Consider the following 18,079-nt stretch of genomic DNA (forward strand, 5'->3'; position numbering starts at 1 on the left):
GTGTATTATACGGAGTTAACATTGATGTACGCGCTAGCGGCGAAGTTCCACGGTGTCAAACTCTGCTTATTCACAGCAACGCGCGAGTGCACCCCTGGTCATAACGGTGCCGTCCGTTATGGCCAGGGGTGCTTATAGCGTTCGGAGAAGGTACGAACGTTCGCTGGAAATCACGGCGCTTGCTGATAGGGAAACGAATGGCTGCTTTTGCTCGTGAGGGCTCGACGAGGCGCATGAAACTAAAAGTGTGCTTGGGCCGCATTTTTCTTCCGTCGAAAAACGGAAGCCAGTGAAAAAGAAAAAAAAGAAGGAAAAGAAAAACAGAACCCTACTCGACAACGCGTCCGGGCCGTAGCAATATAGCAGGGGTCTCGAACCTAAACCTCACCATCTAATACGCTATATGCATTTTACGCAATTGTCAGCCAGGGGGCCAGGGCTTCTTGTTTATAAGAAGCGAGGATGCGCCTGGATGGGCGCCGAAAGCTAAGGCGCGTCGGGGAAAGAGCGCGACCGCTCGTTCTCGGTGCGATAACTCGCATTTGACGAGCTATGCTTACGCGGTTTACGTTGAAGCACGTTGGAAATCCTAGCGCGCGCACGCGTTGTGACATTGAATTTTTCTTCTTTAATTTCGCGAGCTTTCTCTTTTGTCGCAAAAACAGGTCAACAACATTTAGGTTGCCTTGAACGGCGTTATCGGTGGCTTGAATGAATTCTGGGGTTTTACGTATACCAAAACCGCAATTCCATCATGAGGCACGCCGTAGTCGGAGACTCTCGATTAATTTTGTTCACCAGCCGATCTTAAACGTGCTCCCGATGCGCGGGACGTGGGCGTTTTTGCATTTCGCCCCCCATCGAAATGCGGCCGCCGCGGCCGTGATTTGATCCCGTGACCTCGTGCTTAGCAGCGCAACACCATAGCCGCGAACACACCGCGGCGGGTTATCGGTGATTTCTCTGCATATCCCATAACATTTGCATCAATTCACGCCTTAAAAAGTTGGCTAACATTTAGCCAATTAACCGAAGTCACTAATTATTTCTAGAAAATGAGAAAAAAGATGTATATTGGCTCATTAGCGATATTGTGCTATACCACCTGTCTAATGCTCCGATAGGCAGATGACGCGCCGCGGAAGGCCACATTGGCGGGTTGGTTTCTTCAAAGACGCGGTATCACTAAACCTCACGAAGAAAAAAAGATATGCTGATCCCGCGCATTGTGGGAATCGATGTAAACGAAGCTTTCTGTTCTGTTTGCGTTCATTGACGCTATTTGGTGGTGATGTTGACAGTATACGACAGTCGTGATGTGATGTTAAATGTTACTTGCACCACTTGTGCTTGTCCACGTAGTACACAGAGCGCAGAGAGACGTGTCATTCATCCCCTCATTCCTTTACTGAAGAGAACCCAAATGAGCAATGCTTTCCAACAGCGCACTTTCTTTCTCTCATGTCATGCTAGGTGAATTGCCATGAGCGCAGAGGGGTAAGGTTAATTACCCGTTTTCTGATTGCGCCGGTATGAGATCCGGTTGTGCCTATTCCCTGCCTCCTACTCTTTAGTCCCTCTCTAAAGTTCTCCTTACCTCCTCCCTGGACTGTCCTTGCTGTTGCGCGTGAGCATTGAGGCAAACGCAGCAGCTCCTGCAGTGCTTTTGCGGGGAGTCACGCCTGATTTCGGCGTCCAAAGGGCCCTGTGGCGTCACCCAGGGGGTGTCAGAGGGCACTGTGGCCCCGCTCTACCGAAACGTCGTTGACGCCGCCTAGTTCGTACCCCTGCAGTGAGCTCTCAACCACCCCGGACGCGGCGTGCAAGGAAGCAGCAGCAGTGGAAAAGTCGAAGGAAGAGGCAGAGAAAGCTTCGCTTTAAAAGCGAAGGAGAGAGACAGGCTGTGCATATATGACGTGATGCGCATAAGCATACCTGCTTCCTATGAGGGGTGCTTGCCGCTACATTTTTGACCTGTAGCTGACTAACGTTTTTTCAGAGGTCGGTCCTCGTTAATACAAGGAGCATGTCTACCTGTTTATTCTAACTAACATTTCCGTTACTGAGAACCCAGCAACATATGTCAGTTACTGATCTTCCGTTAGTAAATGCTACGGATATTTTTTTTTCTTCTTTAAGAGTACAGCATCATCGCTCTACGGCTGCAAACACTGCTCTAGAGGCACGTCTTTTGTGCCCGCAGCTACACAGAAACGACCTGTGTGGGCGACGAAGATGACTACTGCGCTAGAAGTAACAGAGAAAATGAAAAAAAAGAAAGGAAGTAGATTCTGAGGTTCTAAGTGCAACTAACACGATATGATTAGGAGGCATGCCGTAGTGGGAAGCTCTGGATTAATTTAGGCTGCCTTGGGGTTCCTAACGTTCGTGCACATAAGTACAAGTGCACGAGCGTTGGCGCATTTCGCCCCCATCGAAATGCGGCCGGCATCGAACCCGCGACCTCTAGCTCTAGCGCAACGCCGTAGCCACTGAGCTACCGCGGCGGGTTTTAGAGAGAGGGGAAACTCGAGAAAAAAACTCCAGCGAGTGTGCGTTCCAAAAGCGCAGTTGTACTTGGAACGCCTTACCGTAATTCTTAAATGATATCGTCGGACAACACGAGTAATATGAACTAGCTTTCTTGATGCTCCCGACCGTATAGCTTTATAATTTATTAACCAGAACACACAAGGGTCAGTTTTTGTATGCCTAGGTGTTCTGTGATTTTCACCATAACGACCACAACTTCAGCAGGCTTCAAGCGATGCAAAGTGGTGCCGATTTCAGTCGTAAGGCGGCAAGGGATGCTTGTGCATACTATAGCCTGTAAAAAAAGAAAAAAAGACAGATTAGTGGCATTGGTGGGTAACTGTGTAAGTATCAACAAGCGCATCTATATACAAGGTGTTAAAAAGCTTAAAGCCTAGATTTATCGCTGCATTGATACACATACATACATACATACATACATACATACATACATACATACGTAGATTATATATATATATATATATATATATATATATATATATAGGCAGATCTGTCCTTGGATCCAGTCATTGGGCAGTGGGCATGGCAGACCGAGCTTCGGCATGATGTCTAAGCCTTTCTTCTGTATCGCGCAGGCTTTTCTGCTGAGCTTAGCCGGAGCGTCAACGCCGCTTCATCATTTGTCTGGCCATTTCAAGATACCGCCGGATAAATCTTGCTCGTGGACAGCGGGAACAGCGACGCAGTGCCTCGTTTTCGAGGACATCATCTGCGACGCATCCTCAGCGCCACCTCGGGACCAAGTGACGTCATCATGCCTGACTATAAAGGAACAACTACAGCTCTGCGAGTTCAGTGGGCATGGCAGACCGAGCTTCGGCATGATGTCTAAGCCTTTCTTCTGTATCGCGCAGGTTAGTTCATATTTTACTACGCTTAGAAGTGATTGCCGCAGTATATTGGTCGTGCCATGCCCACAACAGTGCATTATCATAGCGTACAATGTGTATTCTGTGTGTCGGCTTCTTCTTTGCGGGGATGTAGAATTGAACCCTGGTCCACAGACAGCAGAACTTCTGAAAGAACTGTTAGAAGGGCAACACAAACTTATCGCCGAAGTGGCGGCACTTAGGACTCAGCAAAGCACGATGGAAAAGTTAATGTCAGATATGGCGTTACGTTTCGACGAAATCAATAAACAAGGTGCTCGCGTTGCATCCCTTGAACAATCGGTGAATCTTCTGCATAAAAAAATCATTGACCTAGAGGACCGGAGCAGGCGGTCAAATTTGATTGTTTTCGGGGTACAAGAAGGCAGTGACGAAACTGTTACTGATTTGAAGCAAAAAGTCTTGAGGGACATCTTTTTACAGAAACTTAATGTTACCTGCAACTCGGTAGGGAGAATTCATCGGTTGGGCAAACCTAGCAAAAATAGGCCAGTTATAATATATTTTCAAGATTATAACGAGAAACAGGAAGTATTGAAAAACGCATACAAGCTTAAAGGATCGAGAACGTCAGTTCAAAGCGATTTTTCTCAGGACACGCGCAGAAAGCGGAAACTTTTGTGGGAGAGTGCAAAAAGCGAGAAAGAACTGGGCAAGAAAGTAAAACTTATCAATGATAAGCTACGAGTGGATGGACAATTGTTTATGTGGGACGAAAACACTAACTCCAGAATAGAATTAAATACTCGTCAAAGCTCATCCGCCCCTCAATGAATTAGTTCGACTACTAAGAATCTACGGGTTTTAAACATAAACGCGCGCAGCGTAGTGAACAAAAGTGCCCTGCTTGAGGCTACCCTTTTAAATTACGATCCACATGTTGTTGTGATTACTGAGACTTGGCTGTGCGATGACATTGATAGCACAAGCGTTTTTCCACCTTCTTATCAAGTATTTCGACGTGACAGGCCTTCCAGAGGAGGCGGTGTAGCTGTACTAGTCAAACATAGCATACCTGCTTTTCTACTTCGGCAGATTGAAAATCACGAAAGTATCAGCCTAAACTTTCGCTGTTGGGGACGATCCTTTTTATTATTCGCGGTTTATCGCGCACCTCAGTCACCTACGCAGTTCCTAAATGACCTTTATGCGCATATGTCGACTTTTTCTCAGGATAAAATACTTCTCGTTGGTGACTTCAATCTGCCTGGCGTTAACTGGGATTATTCTGCTTACAGTTACGATCAGAATGTCGATTACTTGATTGATATTATGCTAACTAATAACTTGCAACAAATTGTGACACAGCCGACGCGCTTACAAGAAGATAGTGAAACTATGCTTGATCTCATTTTTATTAGTCGCTCTATTGAAAATTTTGTCACCTCTGTAGAAAAAGGTATTTCGGATCATGAACTTGTATACTTTTCGTGTCCCATGGACCGTTGCGATATTGCCCTTGATAAAACAGTGATTGTAAAGGATTTTTCCCGTGCCAGAGATGAAAGTGTTTTGGACTACTTAGATCACAGGCGGAGTGAATTTGATGGGAATGACGTCGTGGTGCTCTGGAATAAGTTCAAAGAAATGTGCCATTTCTGTCTCGATAACTTTATTCCAAACAAAGTTAAAAAGAAGTCCAAACGTAATCCGTGGATTACACGAAAAGTACTGCAACTTAAACGAAAACTAAAAAGGCTAAGGCAACGGCATGCACTTTGCACTGAGATCCAGAACATTCAAGAGGCCTTGAATCAGGCTGTATTCAAGGCTAAGCAACGGTATTTTCAATATACCCTGCCTAGCTTTATGCGCAGTGCACCAGGAAAATTCTGGAACCATCTAGCTAGCACAAAGAAACCCATTGACTGCATTGTACACAATGGTGTAACGGTTACTGAGAAGCGATGTATAGCAGAACATTATAATCAATTTTTTCACAGCGTATTTTCAAGTGCCCCGAACCATGTACCCATCAGCCGTACCCCTTGTTATGTTGATCCTGCTGTTATATCGACGAGCGGTGTGGTTTCTATGCTGTTAAATTTAAAAACGAAATCATCACCAGGACCGGATAACATCCCAAATGCCTTTTTGTGCCGCTATGCAGAAATGGTTGCACGTTTTCTAGTGCGCATTTTTGGTGTATCTTTATCTTCAGACGCCCTTCCCAAAGATTGGCGATCGGCTCGGGTTGTACCGGTGCTTAAGAAAGGCGAAGCGACATTAATAACGAACTATCGACCGATTTCCCTTACTTCATCTTGCTGCAAACTATTGGAACATATTATAGCTAACCAGATAAAAGAATTCTTAAGTGACAACAGCATCCTCACACCGGTACAGCATGGCTTTAGGAAGGGGTTTTCCACCGTCACTCAGTTAGCTTCAGTCATCCACAGCTTTGCTAGCATTCTTGATAAACCTGGTCAGATTGATGTTGTATTTCTGGATTACAGAAAAGCATTTGATCTTGTTTGTCACCATAAGCTAATTGAGAAGCTCGAAATAATAAAACTGCCGCCATACTTAATTAGCTGGATTTCTGCATACTTAACTAAGCGCACACAATTCGTCAGCATAAGCGACTGCTCTTCAGATGAAGTGCCAGTTACTTCCGGTGTTCCTCAAGGAAGCGTGCTTGGCCCTTTGTTATTTTTAATATATATTAATGATATTGTAGAAGTAATCGCTCAACCCCTTCAATTAAGATTGTTTGCTGATGATTGTGTTTTATTTAATGAAATTAAATGCCACGAAGACCAAGTCCTCTTAAATTCTACCCTTCAGAGCATTAATTCCTGGTGCCAGCAGTGGAACATGGAGCTCAACATTAATAAAACAGTTTCTATGAGAATTACTAAAAAAAAGTACCCTTTACTGTTTACTTACGATCTTGCATCTCAACCCTTATCCGAAGTCGAGGAATATAGGTACCTGGGGGTTATCATAACGCACGATCTTTCCTGGAATAAACATATCTCTACTACATGTGCTTCAGCTTTAAGAAAACTTGGTCTGCTCAGGCATAAATTAAAAATGGCGCCTCCGGAAACCAAGCTGTTGGCTTACAACACCATTATAAGGCCTACACTAGAATATGCGGCAATTGTTTGGGACCCGCACACGAAACGCAACATCGATGCATTAGAAAAAATTCAGCGAAAAGCTGTGCGCTTTATTTTTTCTAAATACCGTCCAACAGACTCTCCCTCAAACTTAATGAAAATGAATAATATACAAACACTAAAATTGCGGAGGAAGATTGAAAGGATTAAGTTCCTCTATTTGCTTCAGAATAACCGGCTATCTCTTAATCCGCAGCAATACATACAACCACTAACAGGGCGATTAACAAGGCACCGGCACGCCAAGTCATTAACTCCGTATTTTGCCAGGAATAACACCTTTAAATATTCCTTGTTTCCTCGCACAATAACCGAATGGAATAACTTGCCCATATCGCTTCTTATTGACACTGACAGCATTGCATGCGTTGAAAGCTGAACATGCGACAGTTGAAAAGTGTTGTTTGCTCCTTTTTATCTTGTTTTGTTGCAGTGTTTCTGAAATTGTTTAATTTTTTTTTCCCTGCAATCATTCCAATGTAATTAATTGTTGCTCTTACTGTTTTGCTACTCATGTATTCTTGCATTTCCTTGTTGTTGTCTTTTTCTGTATTTCTGCCCCTCCTGCAAGGGCCACTACAAGGCCTGCAGTATTTTCTAAATAAAATAAATAAATTTCAGGTACTTGAATGCTTGAACAATCGTACGCCCGAACGGAACACATATTATTTTTCTTATGTTACGGCTTGAATTTTTAAGTTACTTTTTAAGAAACAACTGGTTTATGCATTGAAGCGCCAAAGTAACTCGAACATCAAGGCATTTCGACGTACACTTTGAAAATTATCATCTCGAAACTGGTGCTGTGCAGAGAATTTGTTCCAAGTGGATACGTCGTGCCATCTCAGCGGCTATAATGCATAGATTGAAATATGTGGCGTAAAGCAATTCATTAAAAAGTTCTTTAGCGTAATCAAATTAATTATTCAATTGAACGTTTTGATTTCTCGTAGGAGTAATGGCCGCCTCATCGAGTAATTTAGATTAATTGTGCTATCTGCCATAGGCAATCTTGAAAAAATTTGGTGCCGCAAAAAAAAAAGAAAACACCCTGTGTGTGTATATATATATATATATATATATATATATATATATATATATATATATATATATATACGCACATGATGGAACGCAAAAAGCAAATTACCGACAAACCAGGAACAGATGCAATCGAGGCCTTCGCATCTTCCTGAAACGGGTCTTTGATGATAGTATTTTCGGCCGCAGTACATTGAACATTCCAGGTCGTTGCATTCTGGGATGGAAAGAGAAACGAGAAAATCAGACGACACGAGGGTTTCACCGCCGCGCGCTTTTGCTGCTGACGCTCACGTGCTCGGCAGACGAACTACGCGGCCCATTTCACTCGCAGTCAGTATCGTAACAGTGCCTGATATTTGAAGTAACCGGATTTTCGTGTGCGCAATGGCTCTGCACGTAGCCGCGGGGCCTCTTGCGTGCGTCACATATAGATAATGCTAGCTATAGATATAGCCCGTTGGTAAGCCCTTGACCAGATAGCGCGTGTGCCTCAACCAGCTAGAATTACGCGTGCGAAATGCGGAAGAGACTGGCGGATCCGGAAGTGAAATCAATCCTAGAGCCATCCTGAAAATCATTTCAGTAACTCTAACCGCCGCTCGCTCTGTAGCTGGGCGTTCTGATCTAGAGCACGAGATCGTGGATTCAATTTCCGGTTAAAGAAGAAAGTTGGATTCGTTCTCATCATCCGCCTATTTTTATGTACACTGTAGGACGAAGGCCCTTTCCCGATCTCCAATTACCCTTGTCCTGCGCTAGCTGATTTAAACTTGCGCCTAATTTCCCAATTTCATCACGCCACCTAATCTTTTGCCATGCTTGATTGCGCTTCCCTTCCCTTGGCATTTATTCTGCAACTCTAATGCTCCACAGGTTATCTACCCTACATATTACATGGCCCGCCCAGCTAGGTTTTTCTCTCTTGATATGTAGGAAGAAGGTGGATGCCAACAGCGCTACGCCTAGGCACACAGCGCATCGCGGTTAGCCCACGCCTACCCATCGAAGAAACGGTCGAAGAAACACGGTCGAAGAAACACGGTCGAAGAAACAGTGGACGACAACCACGTGTACAATCGGAAAGCATTTGTTATGATTGTAACTTATAGTTGCAATCGCTATAGTTGACATCACTGAGCGTTCCCTCGAAGAGAATAACACGCTAGGTAAAAAGGGGCTCCGGCTTACCAGCTGGGCTACACGTGACCGCGGCGACTGCCACGGCAAAACATGCTTGACCAACGACGCGCGGGAAAACGGGAGCGGCGGCGCAGCCTTCCACACTCGCCACTTGCTGGTGACCAAAAATGTCGCAGTTTTGCCCGAAAGGAGAAGCATCGATTGCGACAGTAAATTGATAGATAGCTATACGAAGTAAGAATAGTAGTTCTATCGGCCGTACAACTTGTAAACATTCGCTTACACTGTGCTTGTAAAAATTCACAATCATGGCGTCACGCGTGCACAAGCAAATAGAACACATCTCACTCGATGACCGCGTACCCTCGCTTTGAAAACGCTGGAATGAGAGAGCGCGGCAGCAGCAGCGAGTAAAGTGACCTATGTGCAGCCTATCGCTTCCACGCGAACTGAGCGGCGAGAACACAGCGCACACGAAGCTATGAGCCGTCGACGCACCCAGACTCTGTCTCCATCGCATATCGATTTCAAGATAGGGGCCACGCGGCCCCGCCATACGCAGCAGCCGCCAGAGTAGAACTCCCTCCCAGCCCTCCACTCCCCCCGTAGCCTTGCGCGTGACGGAAGACGGCGCGTTTCTCCCTGCTTTCCTCCCTTGCGCGCGCGAGATTGAGCCACCACCGTCGCTCCCCCTCGCACGCTTTCACTTCCACATACAGCATACGGTGCACGCCGACGATGTTATTGCCCTTGGAACTTATACGGAACATCACGAAGACGCCGACTGTGACGGCGGTGGTGTAAATGCGCCTGGAGTGTACATATAATCGCTATAATGTGTCCATATAATTGCCATATAATTGCTGGTGGTGCTGATAACGCTTGCGATTCCCGTGTGCAACCTGCGAAAGGAAGGCTTTCCTCCCTCTCCCGAAACGTGCTGGCCCTCCCGACGCGACGTTTGCCGTCAGTGCGACCGTCGTCGGACAGGAGGATTTTCACATACTGTCGACTATAGAAGATTGACTATCCCCGTTTGCTTTCTGATCCTGTTAACGTTACGCCTAACAATCTTCGTTCCATCGCTCTTTGCGCGGCCCATCAATTGCTTTCGAGCTTCTTTATTAACCTCCAAGCTTCTGCCTCACATGGGGGCACCGCTATAATGCAATGATTGTGCACTTTTCTTTTAAACAACAGCGGTAAGCTCCCAGTCAGGATTTAGTAATGCGTGAAGTATGCACTCGAACTCATTTCTATTATTCTGTAAATTTCCTTCTCATGATCAGAGGCCTCTGTGAGTAAATGATCTAGTTAAACGTACTCCTGCACCGGTTCTAAATGCTGACTGGTAATTATGAATCTTTGTTCCCTCGCTAGGCTATATGGCACTATATTTGTCTTCTGCATATTGATCTTCAACCCTACTCTTCCACTTTCTCGGTTAAGGTCCTCAGTCATTCGTTGCAGTGTGTCGCCAGCGTTGCTGAACAGGGCAATGTTGTTGTAATTCATCTCCAGAGTTCCTGAATAGGACAATTACTACTTAATAAATAATAGGACAACGAATAGGACAATACCATATGCAAACCGAAGGTTGTTGAGATACTCTCCCTTGATCCTCACTTCTAAGCTGTCCCAGTCTAATAGTTTAAATATTTCTAAGCATGCAGTGCATATGATTGGAGAACCGACAAGTCGGATTAGTTGGTGCTTATTTCAATATTGCGACATATTCCAATTGCGATAGCAAAGACGTAGCAAGAGAACGAACGTCCTGTGTATTTCTCATTCTCGTCCGTCTGGTTAAGTTTGTCTCCATTCTGAAATTCAATTTACAACCGCGAAAGCCACATTTCTTATCGAGGGGAATGCATGGTGGAGGTAGTGGTGTTGCACCAGACGGGTTTAGCCCGGTATGCTTGAACGACAGCTGTTCCGTCTTTAAATCTAGTATACGTTTTAAACGCGGGTGTGTCACTAAATGCCGATCAACCCAGTGTCTCTCGCGAAAGCAATCTGCAGACAGATAACTTTTTTTTCCTGATTACTTCGGGCCCTTCAGGGAACGTTATACGTCTTGAAAGCTCGAATGTGGAAGAGCCAACCTCCATTCGAAGTAGTAAAGAACAGGTTACAGAAGCTCCTTCTATAACTAGCGATGAAGTTAGAAGGGCCTTGCAAGACACGAAACGGGGAAAAGCGACAGGAGGAGGTGGAATAACAGTCGATTTAATCAAAGGTGGAGGAGACATCATGCTTGAAAAGCTTTCGGCTCTTTATACGAAATGTCTCACGACTTCAAGGGTCCCAGAGAACTGCAATAATGCCAACATTATACTAATCCACAAAAAATGGAGACATTAAAGAATTGAAAAAAAAAAAACAGGCCCAATAGCTTACTTACAGTATTGCATAAAATATTTACGAAGATAATTTCCAATAGAATAAGGGCAACACTTCAGTCAACCAGGAGAACCGGCCGGCTTCAGGAAGGGATACTCTACAATGGATCATATCCATGTCATCCATCAGGTAATCGAGAAATCTGCAGAGTACGATCAGCCTCTCTAATGGCTTTCATAGATGACGAAAATGCTTTTGATTCGATAGAAATGCCAGCAGTCATAGAGGCATTACGTAATCAAGAAGTACAGGAGGCTGACGTAAATATCTTGAAAAATACCCACGAAGGTTCTACAGCTATACATGAATTCTTCAGAAGAAAAGTAGTAAGATACCTATAAAGAAAGGGCTCAGGCAAGAAGACACTGTAATGTTATTCAGTGCACGCTCAAAGAAGTTTTTAAGCTATTAAACTGGGAAGGCTTAGGAGCGAGGATCAGCGGCGATTATCTCAGCAACTTTCGATTTGCAGATGACATTGTCCTGTTCTGCAACACTGGGGACGAATTACAACAAATGATAGAGGACGCTAACAGAGGGAGTGTAAGAGTGGGGTTGAAGACTAATATGCAGAAGACAAAGATAATGCTCAATAGCCCGGCAAGGGACCAAGAGTTAGGATCGCGAGTCAGCCTCTAGAGTCTGTGAAGGAGTACGTTTACCTAGGTCAATTACTCACAGGGGACCCTGATCATGAGAATGAAATTTACAGAATAATAAAATTGGGTTGGACTGCGTACGGCAGGCATTGCCAGATCCTGACTGGAAGCTTACCACTATCCTTGAAAAAGAAAGGTGCACAATCAACGCATTCTATCCGTGGTAACATATGGCGCAGAAACTTAGATATTGACAAAGAAGCTCGAGAACAAGTTAAGTAAGGACCGCGAAAAAAGCGATGGAACGAAGAATGTTAGGCGTAAAGTTAAGAGACAGGAAGATAGCGGTGTGAATCAGATAGCGAACGGAGATAGCCGATATCCTAATTGACATTAAGGGAAAGAAATGGAGCTGGGCAGACCATGTAATGCGTAGGCTGCATAAACGCTGAACTATTAGGATTACATAATGGATGCCGAGAGAAAGGAAGCGCAGTCGAGAACGGCAGAAAACAAGGTGGGGCGATGAAATGAGGAAATTTGCAGGCGCTAGTTGGAATCGGTTGGCGCAGGACAGGGTTAATTGGAGATCGCAGGGAGAGGCTTTCGTCCTGCAGCGGACATAAAATTGGCTGATGATGATGATAACGATGAACGTGTTACAGTGAAACGTAGTATAGTATACCGCGTTGTTATACCGAGCAAGCAAAGTTTGACGTATTGTAAAACAAACGTGAGTGCATACGGGCTCTTAATATTGACGTACCACGCAATAAAATGACAAAAAACAAAGTACTTTTGTGTTAAGTGTGTGTTTTGAAGTATCGTAGTTAAATTTTATGCAAGTTTGTCAAAAATGCACACTCATATTTCACAATACATTGTACCTAATATTCGTTAGTTAACAGTGTTCATGTCCATTTTCGCATATATGTAATTTAGTGGTTTAAGGAGTGTGTGCCGAAGCATATGTTCGACGATTTTTTATTGCGAGCGCATTTATGACGTGGGCATCGCAGTGAGGTTCCGTATAAAGTCCAAGAGCGATCACATGGTCGCCGCGCGCCGTTTGCGGTACGTGCGAGTGAAAGCGTGCAAGCGTGAGCCGACGATCTTGGCCATAGGTGTATCTACCGGGGGGGGGAGGAAGGGCACGGGTGGCACGTGCCCCCCCAACTGTCAAAAGCGGGGGGGGGGGGCAAAGTATGTCAGTTGCCCCCTCACACTTTTGAACGCGGGCGTTTCCGGCTGCACGCTGAAAAGTCCAACAGAACTACAGCTGCGGCTCTATAACGTAAAACTATTCAAAATTTTCCTATTCCAATTATGCAATCAGCCCTCCGCGATTGGTCAAAAACTTTTTTAGACCACTCCTACTTCACCTGTCTGTCACGCAACGTCACGAAAACCGCGATAGCTCCCCATCTGATATAATGTGTACACACTAATTATGCATGATTTGACCGAACAAAAGAAAAATAGTTATTTCTGATTCGACGCCTTTTCGCCATTAGCCCTCGGTTATTGGTCAAAAGTTTTCGGGCTGCACCCACTTCACCTGCCTGTTACGCGACGTCACAAAACCACACGAACTCACCGCGTCAAAGTGACGCGTGCGCGTTAAAGGTGCATTAATATGCCGAATAAAACTGAATTTTCTTCTGAATAGCCGCAGGTTGCCCCGTTCCAAAAGGCATAAAAGATGGCTGCCGCCGATCGCTCAGGCACTGGCTACTCGCACCTGCCGGAAAGCACGGGCTTATTTGCGTACAATAAACCCTTTTGCGTGGCCGTGTAACGTTCTCAAGCACTTTCGGCATGTTTACGACCTCGCTCTGCTAACTTTTCTTTGATGAGGATCCGTCATAGCTGCAATCTTTACCTTACGTTGCACGCCGCCGCGATTTTCGACCAGCTACCTCAAGCCAAGTAAGGGAAAGCGGACCAATCGCAGACGCCGGCACCACCCTCTTCATCCGGATATCGATTTTCAGTGCAGTGGCTCGGCCCCATCGAATCCCTCTGCACTTGAGCATGCTCCTCGCCTCTTGTCAGCCAATTAGATAAGACAAGCCGCTCAGTGTATGCAATGTTATTTGTTTTTCAAGCAAACAAAAGTGACCTCCTATGAACGACGACAGCGTTTGGTCTGTTCGGACAACCTTGCGGGTGACCGCCCGATGCTTGCGTCGGTGGTTGCGCAAATTTGACGTCAGGAGATTGGAATAAAAACATATTGGAATAGTTTTGCGTTATAGGGCCCTTGATTTGATTTTTAATGGTGACAAGATACTGAGACTGCAATGCTGCGTAGGCTAACAATTTAGCGAAAATTGGTGGTACGATATGGAAACGTTATGTGCGAAGCTGAGTGCCGTTGGATCAAACAAAGCTTTTGTACAAAAATTATTATTCAAATGTGAGAGCGTGTGATATGGCCGCTATCAGCTATGTTTCCCAGTGTCCCGACATAGCTATAGGTCACAACAGGTTTATATATTGTGGAAAGGAGAGAGGTGACATGGTAAATGCAATGTGTGACAAATTATTTCCGTTCCTTGTCGGGTTAGAAGCGTAGCAAATAATTATTGAGCCGTCGTATTCCTTTTCAATGTTTTCAGGTGTCATAACATGTTCCGACTTGGTTTGGTCGATGTCCTCAGTGAACAAAACAAGGCAATTTGTTAATATTTGGCAAAAATAAAGGGCGCATTATGGGAAATATGTAGGTAAACTTCAAAGATAGGGGACTTAATAGGGCATTTGCAGTAAATTGCGCATGGAAGGGATCCGGAGCTTTATCAATGCGTTTTTGCGAGCAAGAGAATTTACCCCGCTGCCCCGGGAGAACTGTGAACTCAACCGATATCAAATCTTGCGAAAATTGACTGGGGGAGGGGAGGGACGGAGGACGCCATGGTAAATGTTACGGCGGAGTAACATGCGTGTTGATGAATTACTGGCTTTTTAAAGATTACCAACAAGAAGCCCTCCCCCCAAAGCATGCGAATTTTCAAACGGAACAGTCATATTTATATGGGCAACTTTTTAAAGTATGCGATGTAATTGCAAGAAACTTAAACTTTTACTTCAACTGTTCGAAAGAAAAAGCTTTGCTCGAAATCGGGTTGTGATTCTCCAAGGTCGCACCACATCTGTCTTTTCTTCTTCTGAATATTGCGAGTAATTTATGTTGATTGTACTTCGTTGCGTACAACCTCAACAATATCATTACCTAAACTAGCGATACATTTGTGCTGTAGACTTAAACACCAAGTACAATCCTTTGTTTAATTATTAAAATTGTTTTGTAGAAAAAGTGCACTTTTTATGTTCGCTATACTGCTTCTACTGGACAACATAGTGGGCGATATCCGGGACCTCTGTGAGGCACTTATTCCCTTTTTGGTTTAGCTGCAAGAAACAAATGTAATTCAAATAACTTTTCGGGCCCCCTTGGTTCAGCATGAGTGATTCAGTTCAGGTTCAGTGATTGATAAATAGGTGTGTCTGTTAAATATAAATAGGACACGAGCATTTCCAGGCTCTCTCATTCATTGTAATAGTGATTCATATATATATATATATATATATATATATATATATATGAGAGAGAGGCCACATCGTGTGCGGTTTGCCACCCCCCCCCCCTATTCGAGAAATAGTTGTACGCCACTGATTGTGGCTCAATCTCCTTGCGCACGAAAGGGCGGAAGCGAGCCGTCTTCTGTCCTGCTCAAGGCTCCGGGCGGAGGGTAGGGAGAAAGGGGGTCAGCGTTCTCCGGGCGGCCCATGCGGCCGCGCGCTTGCGCTCGCCCGCTCGGGGCCGCGTATTTACAATTGCTAGTAGGTACAGCGGGGCGTGGCACTTGCGCAGACGACGGACGTTTGCGCGCATGCCGGTGTAAGAGCGGGTGCGAGAGAGGAAATGTGGATGCTTTTTCTCCTTGAATATACGACTCTGCCTTGGCACTACGGAGGAGTTTCTTAGCGCGTGTTGCATGCGTTTGTCCCTAGGCGTGTCGGCAGAAGTCGCGGGGCGCGGTTGTGCCGAACTTAGCGTCGCAAGTTGGCGGCTGAACGTAATTATATTTATTCAATCGTCCTTTGTACTAATTGAAACAACGTGTCATTATTTCGCATAATTTGCGGCGCCTCCAGGACATCAAAGCGGCAACGAGGACATCAGAGCTGAAACCCGGACTTGTTCCGTGGGTTGGGGCTCGCCGAGGCCTGCGCTCGCCAGGGGTGTATTCGCCTGCCCGCTATCGCGGACAGTGTTGTAGTCGCGCCGGTGGCACGAGTTGTTGGGAACTCGGCGCTGACGCCCGTTGTTGCACCTGGGTCGCAAGCCCCAAGGGTAGCGTTGGCCTGGCGGCCTGGGGTACAACTGGAAGCATCCGAAGGTCCCGGCAAAGCATGAGTCGACTGGTAACAACAAAACAACTTGTTTATTCTAACATCGCAAAGAGTTGGCGGTCAGGACGACCGAAGTAGAGAGACGGGAGTGCACTTTACTCAACAGAAGAAATCGGAGCCCTCCCTCGGCGTCCGGGAGCAGCTGCTCTTATACTCTCGGAGTCGAGGGCAAGAAGGAACGTCTCTGGAAGGGGGCGCACGTGACGGCGCCGCTCGGGCACGTTGGGACGAGTAGGTGACGCATCCGCCGGGCCGGCGCCGCTCGGGTACGTTGGGATGAGTGGGTGACGCATCCGCCGGGCCGGCGCCGCTCGGAAACGTTGGGATGAGTAGGTGACGCATCCGCAGGGCCGGCGCCGCTCGGGTACGTTGGGATGAGTAGGTGACGCATCCGCAGGGCCGGCGCCGCTCGGGCACGTTGGGATGAGTGGGTGACGCATCCGCCGGGCCGGTCAGACCTCCTCGCTTCACAGTTGAGGGAGCTCCTCTCCCCGGCTGCCGCGCTTTGACAAGCGTGGGCACCAACATGCACACACACACACACGCACACCGAAGACACGTGGCATTGGAACATGCCTGGACGCGCTTGGCGGGGAGACGTAGCGGCGGCGCCGAACGGGCCAAAATGTCTGCCGCTTTGAACGAAGCCCTGGTGTCTGTTGTATCCTCGCCGGCTTTACCGCGCGTCGTAGGCGAAACGTAACAGACCGCCCCGCCGGGGGAAGGAGATCCCGATGGTCAGGGGACTGCATCCGCTGTCCGGAGGGATGTCGCTCGATGATGCTCATAACCGAAGTCGGGCGTCCCTCGACGTTTCTTGAGCGCAGCGCACAGAGAAGGCCTCGTTCTCACGTTCAGGTTCGCACAGGACACTGCAAAGTGACTTCGGGAGAGTTCACATTTTTGTTCTCGTTCCCGGCAAGCGTTAGAACTACGCTGAAACTCAACCGCTCAGTCAGCAAGCACGGCACAACCCTCACTAAGCCCTGCCAGGCTCTTTCCCCTTCTATACCACTGCCTAGTTCCTTACAGTAGTCTAGCAGCACTTAGAACGCGTCCACAAATTGGAAAATTACACTAGAAAGCACGTCATCACTTTGAAACACTAAACAAAAGCAATATGTTAAAAATCCTGCCTCAGGAAGAAAAACATCAGTAACAAACAATTTTGAGGCTGATTCCTACGTTAGGGGCTTCGACTTAAGCCATCGGCGTTACCGTTGAGACTCCCCTTTTTGTAACGCACCTCAAAGGAATAGTGTTGCAAAGCGAGGCTCCAGCGCAGGAGGCGGCCATTTTTGGGAGAGATGGTCTGCAGCCATTGGAGAGGGCAGTGATCCGTCTCAATGATAAACCTCGAGCCGGCTAGATAGCATGACAATTTCTGAACGGCCCACACGAGACACGCACACTCTTTCTTGGTGGCGCTGTACGCCTGCTCACGACTGGTCAGCTTACGACTAGCATACAGGACGGGGTGTTCTACTTCTCCATTTTCCCGTTGGCACAGTACAACGCCCATGCCTCGCTCACTAGCATCGCACTGAACAACGAACCCTTTTGTATAGTCTGGCGATCGTAGCACAGGCTGGCTTGTTAGGGCACTCTTTAGGGCGCTAAAAGCTCTTTCCTTTGTCTCGTCCCAGACGACTGTTTGCGGCTCTGTCTTTCTTAGAGCATCCGTCAGGGGAGCCGCGATATCAGAGTACCTGGGGATGTACCTCTGATAGTAGCCGGCGACACCTAAGAACGACCGAATATCGGTCTTCATGCGCGGTTGCGGGAAGTCTCGCACAGCGGCCACCTTTATTTCAGAGGGGCGGCGACGACCCCGACCAATCACGTGACCGAGGTAGACAACCTCGGCCTGTGCTAACTGGCACTTAGGAGCCTTGACTGTCAA

At 46.5% G+C, this 18,079-nt stretch overlaps 1 protein-coding gene across 1 annotated transcript in view; it reads right to left on the reverse strand.

The window, feature by feature from the left end:
* Positions 1–2,660: 2,660 nt before the first annotated feature.
* The window catches only part of LOC142575919 (uncharacterized), an 86,794-nt gene continuing 71,375 nt past the window's right edge, over positions 2,661–18,079 (reverse strand). Inside the window, exons 4-5 of the mRNA XM_075685732.1 lie at positions 7,719–7,826; positions 2,661–2,827 (exon numbers count right to left, since the gene is read on the reverse strand). Of these exons, the coding sequence (XP_075541847.1) occupies positions 2,787–2,827; positions 7,719–7,826 (149 nt within the window). The 3' untranslated portion in view covers positions 2,661–2,786. The remainder of the gene's footprint in view (positions 2,828–7,718; positions 7,827–18,079) is intronic.

The sequence above is a fragment of the Dermacentor variabilis genome, chromosome 1 (genome assembly GCF_050947875.1).
Source record: "Dermacentor variabilis isolate Ectoservices chromosome 1, ASM5094787v1, whole genome shotgun sequence".
NCBI classification, from domain to species: domain Eukaryota; kingdom Metazoa; phylum Arthropoda; class Arachnida; order Ixodida; family Ixodidae; genus Dermacentor; species Dermacentor variabilis.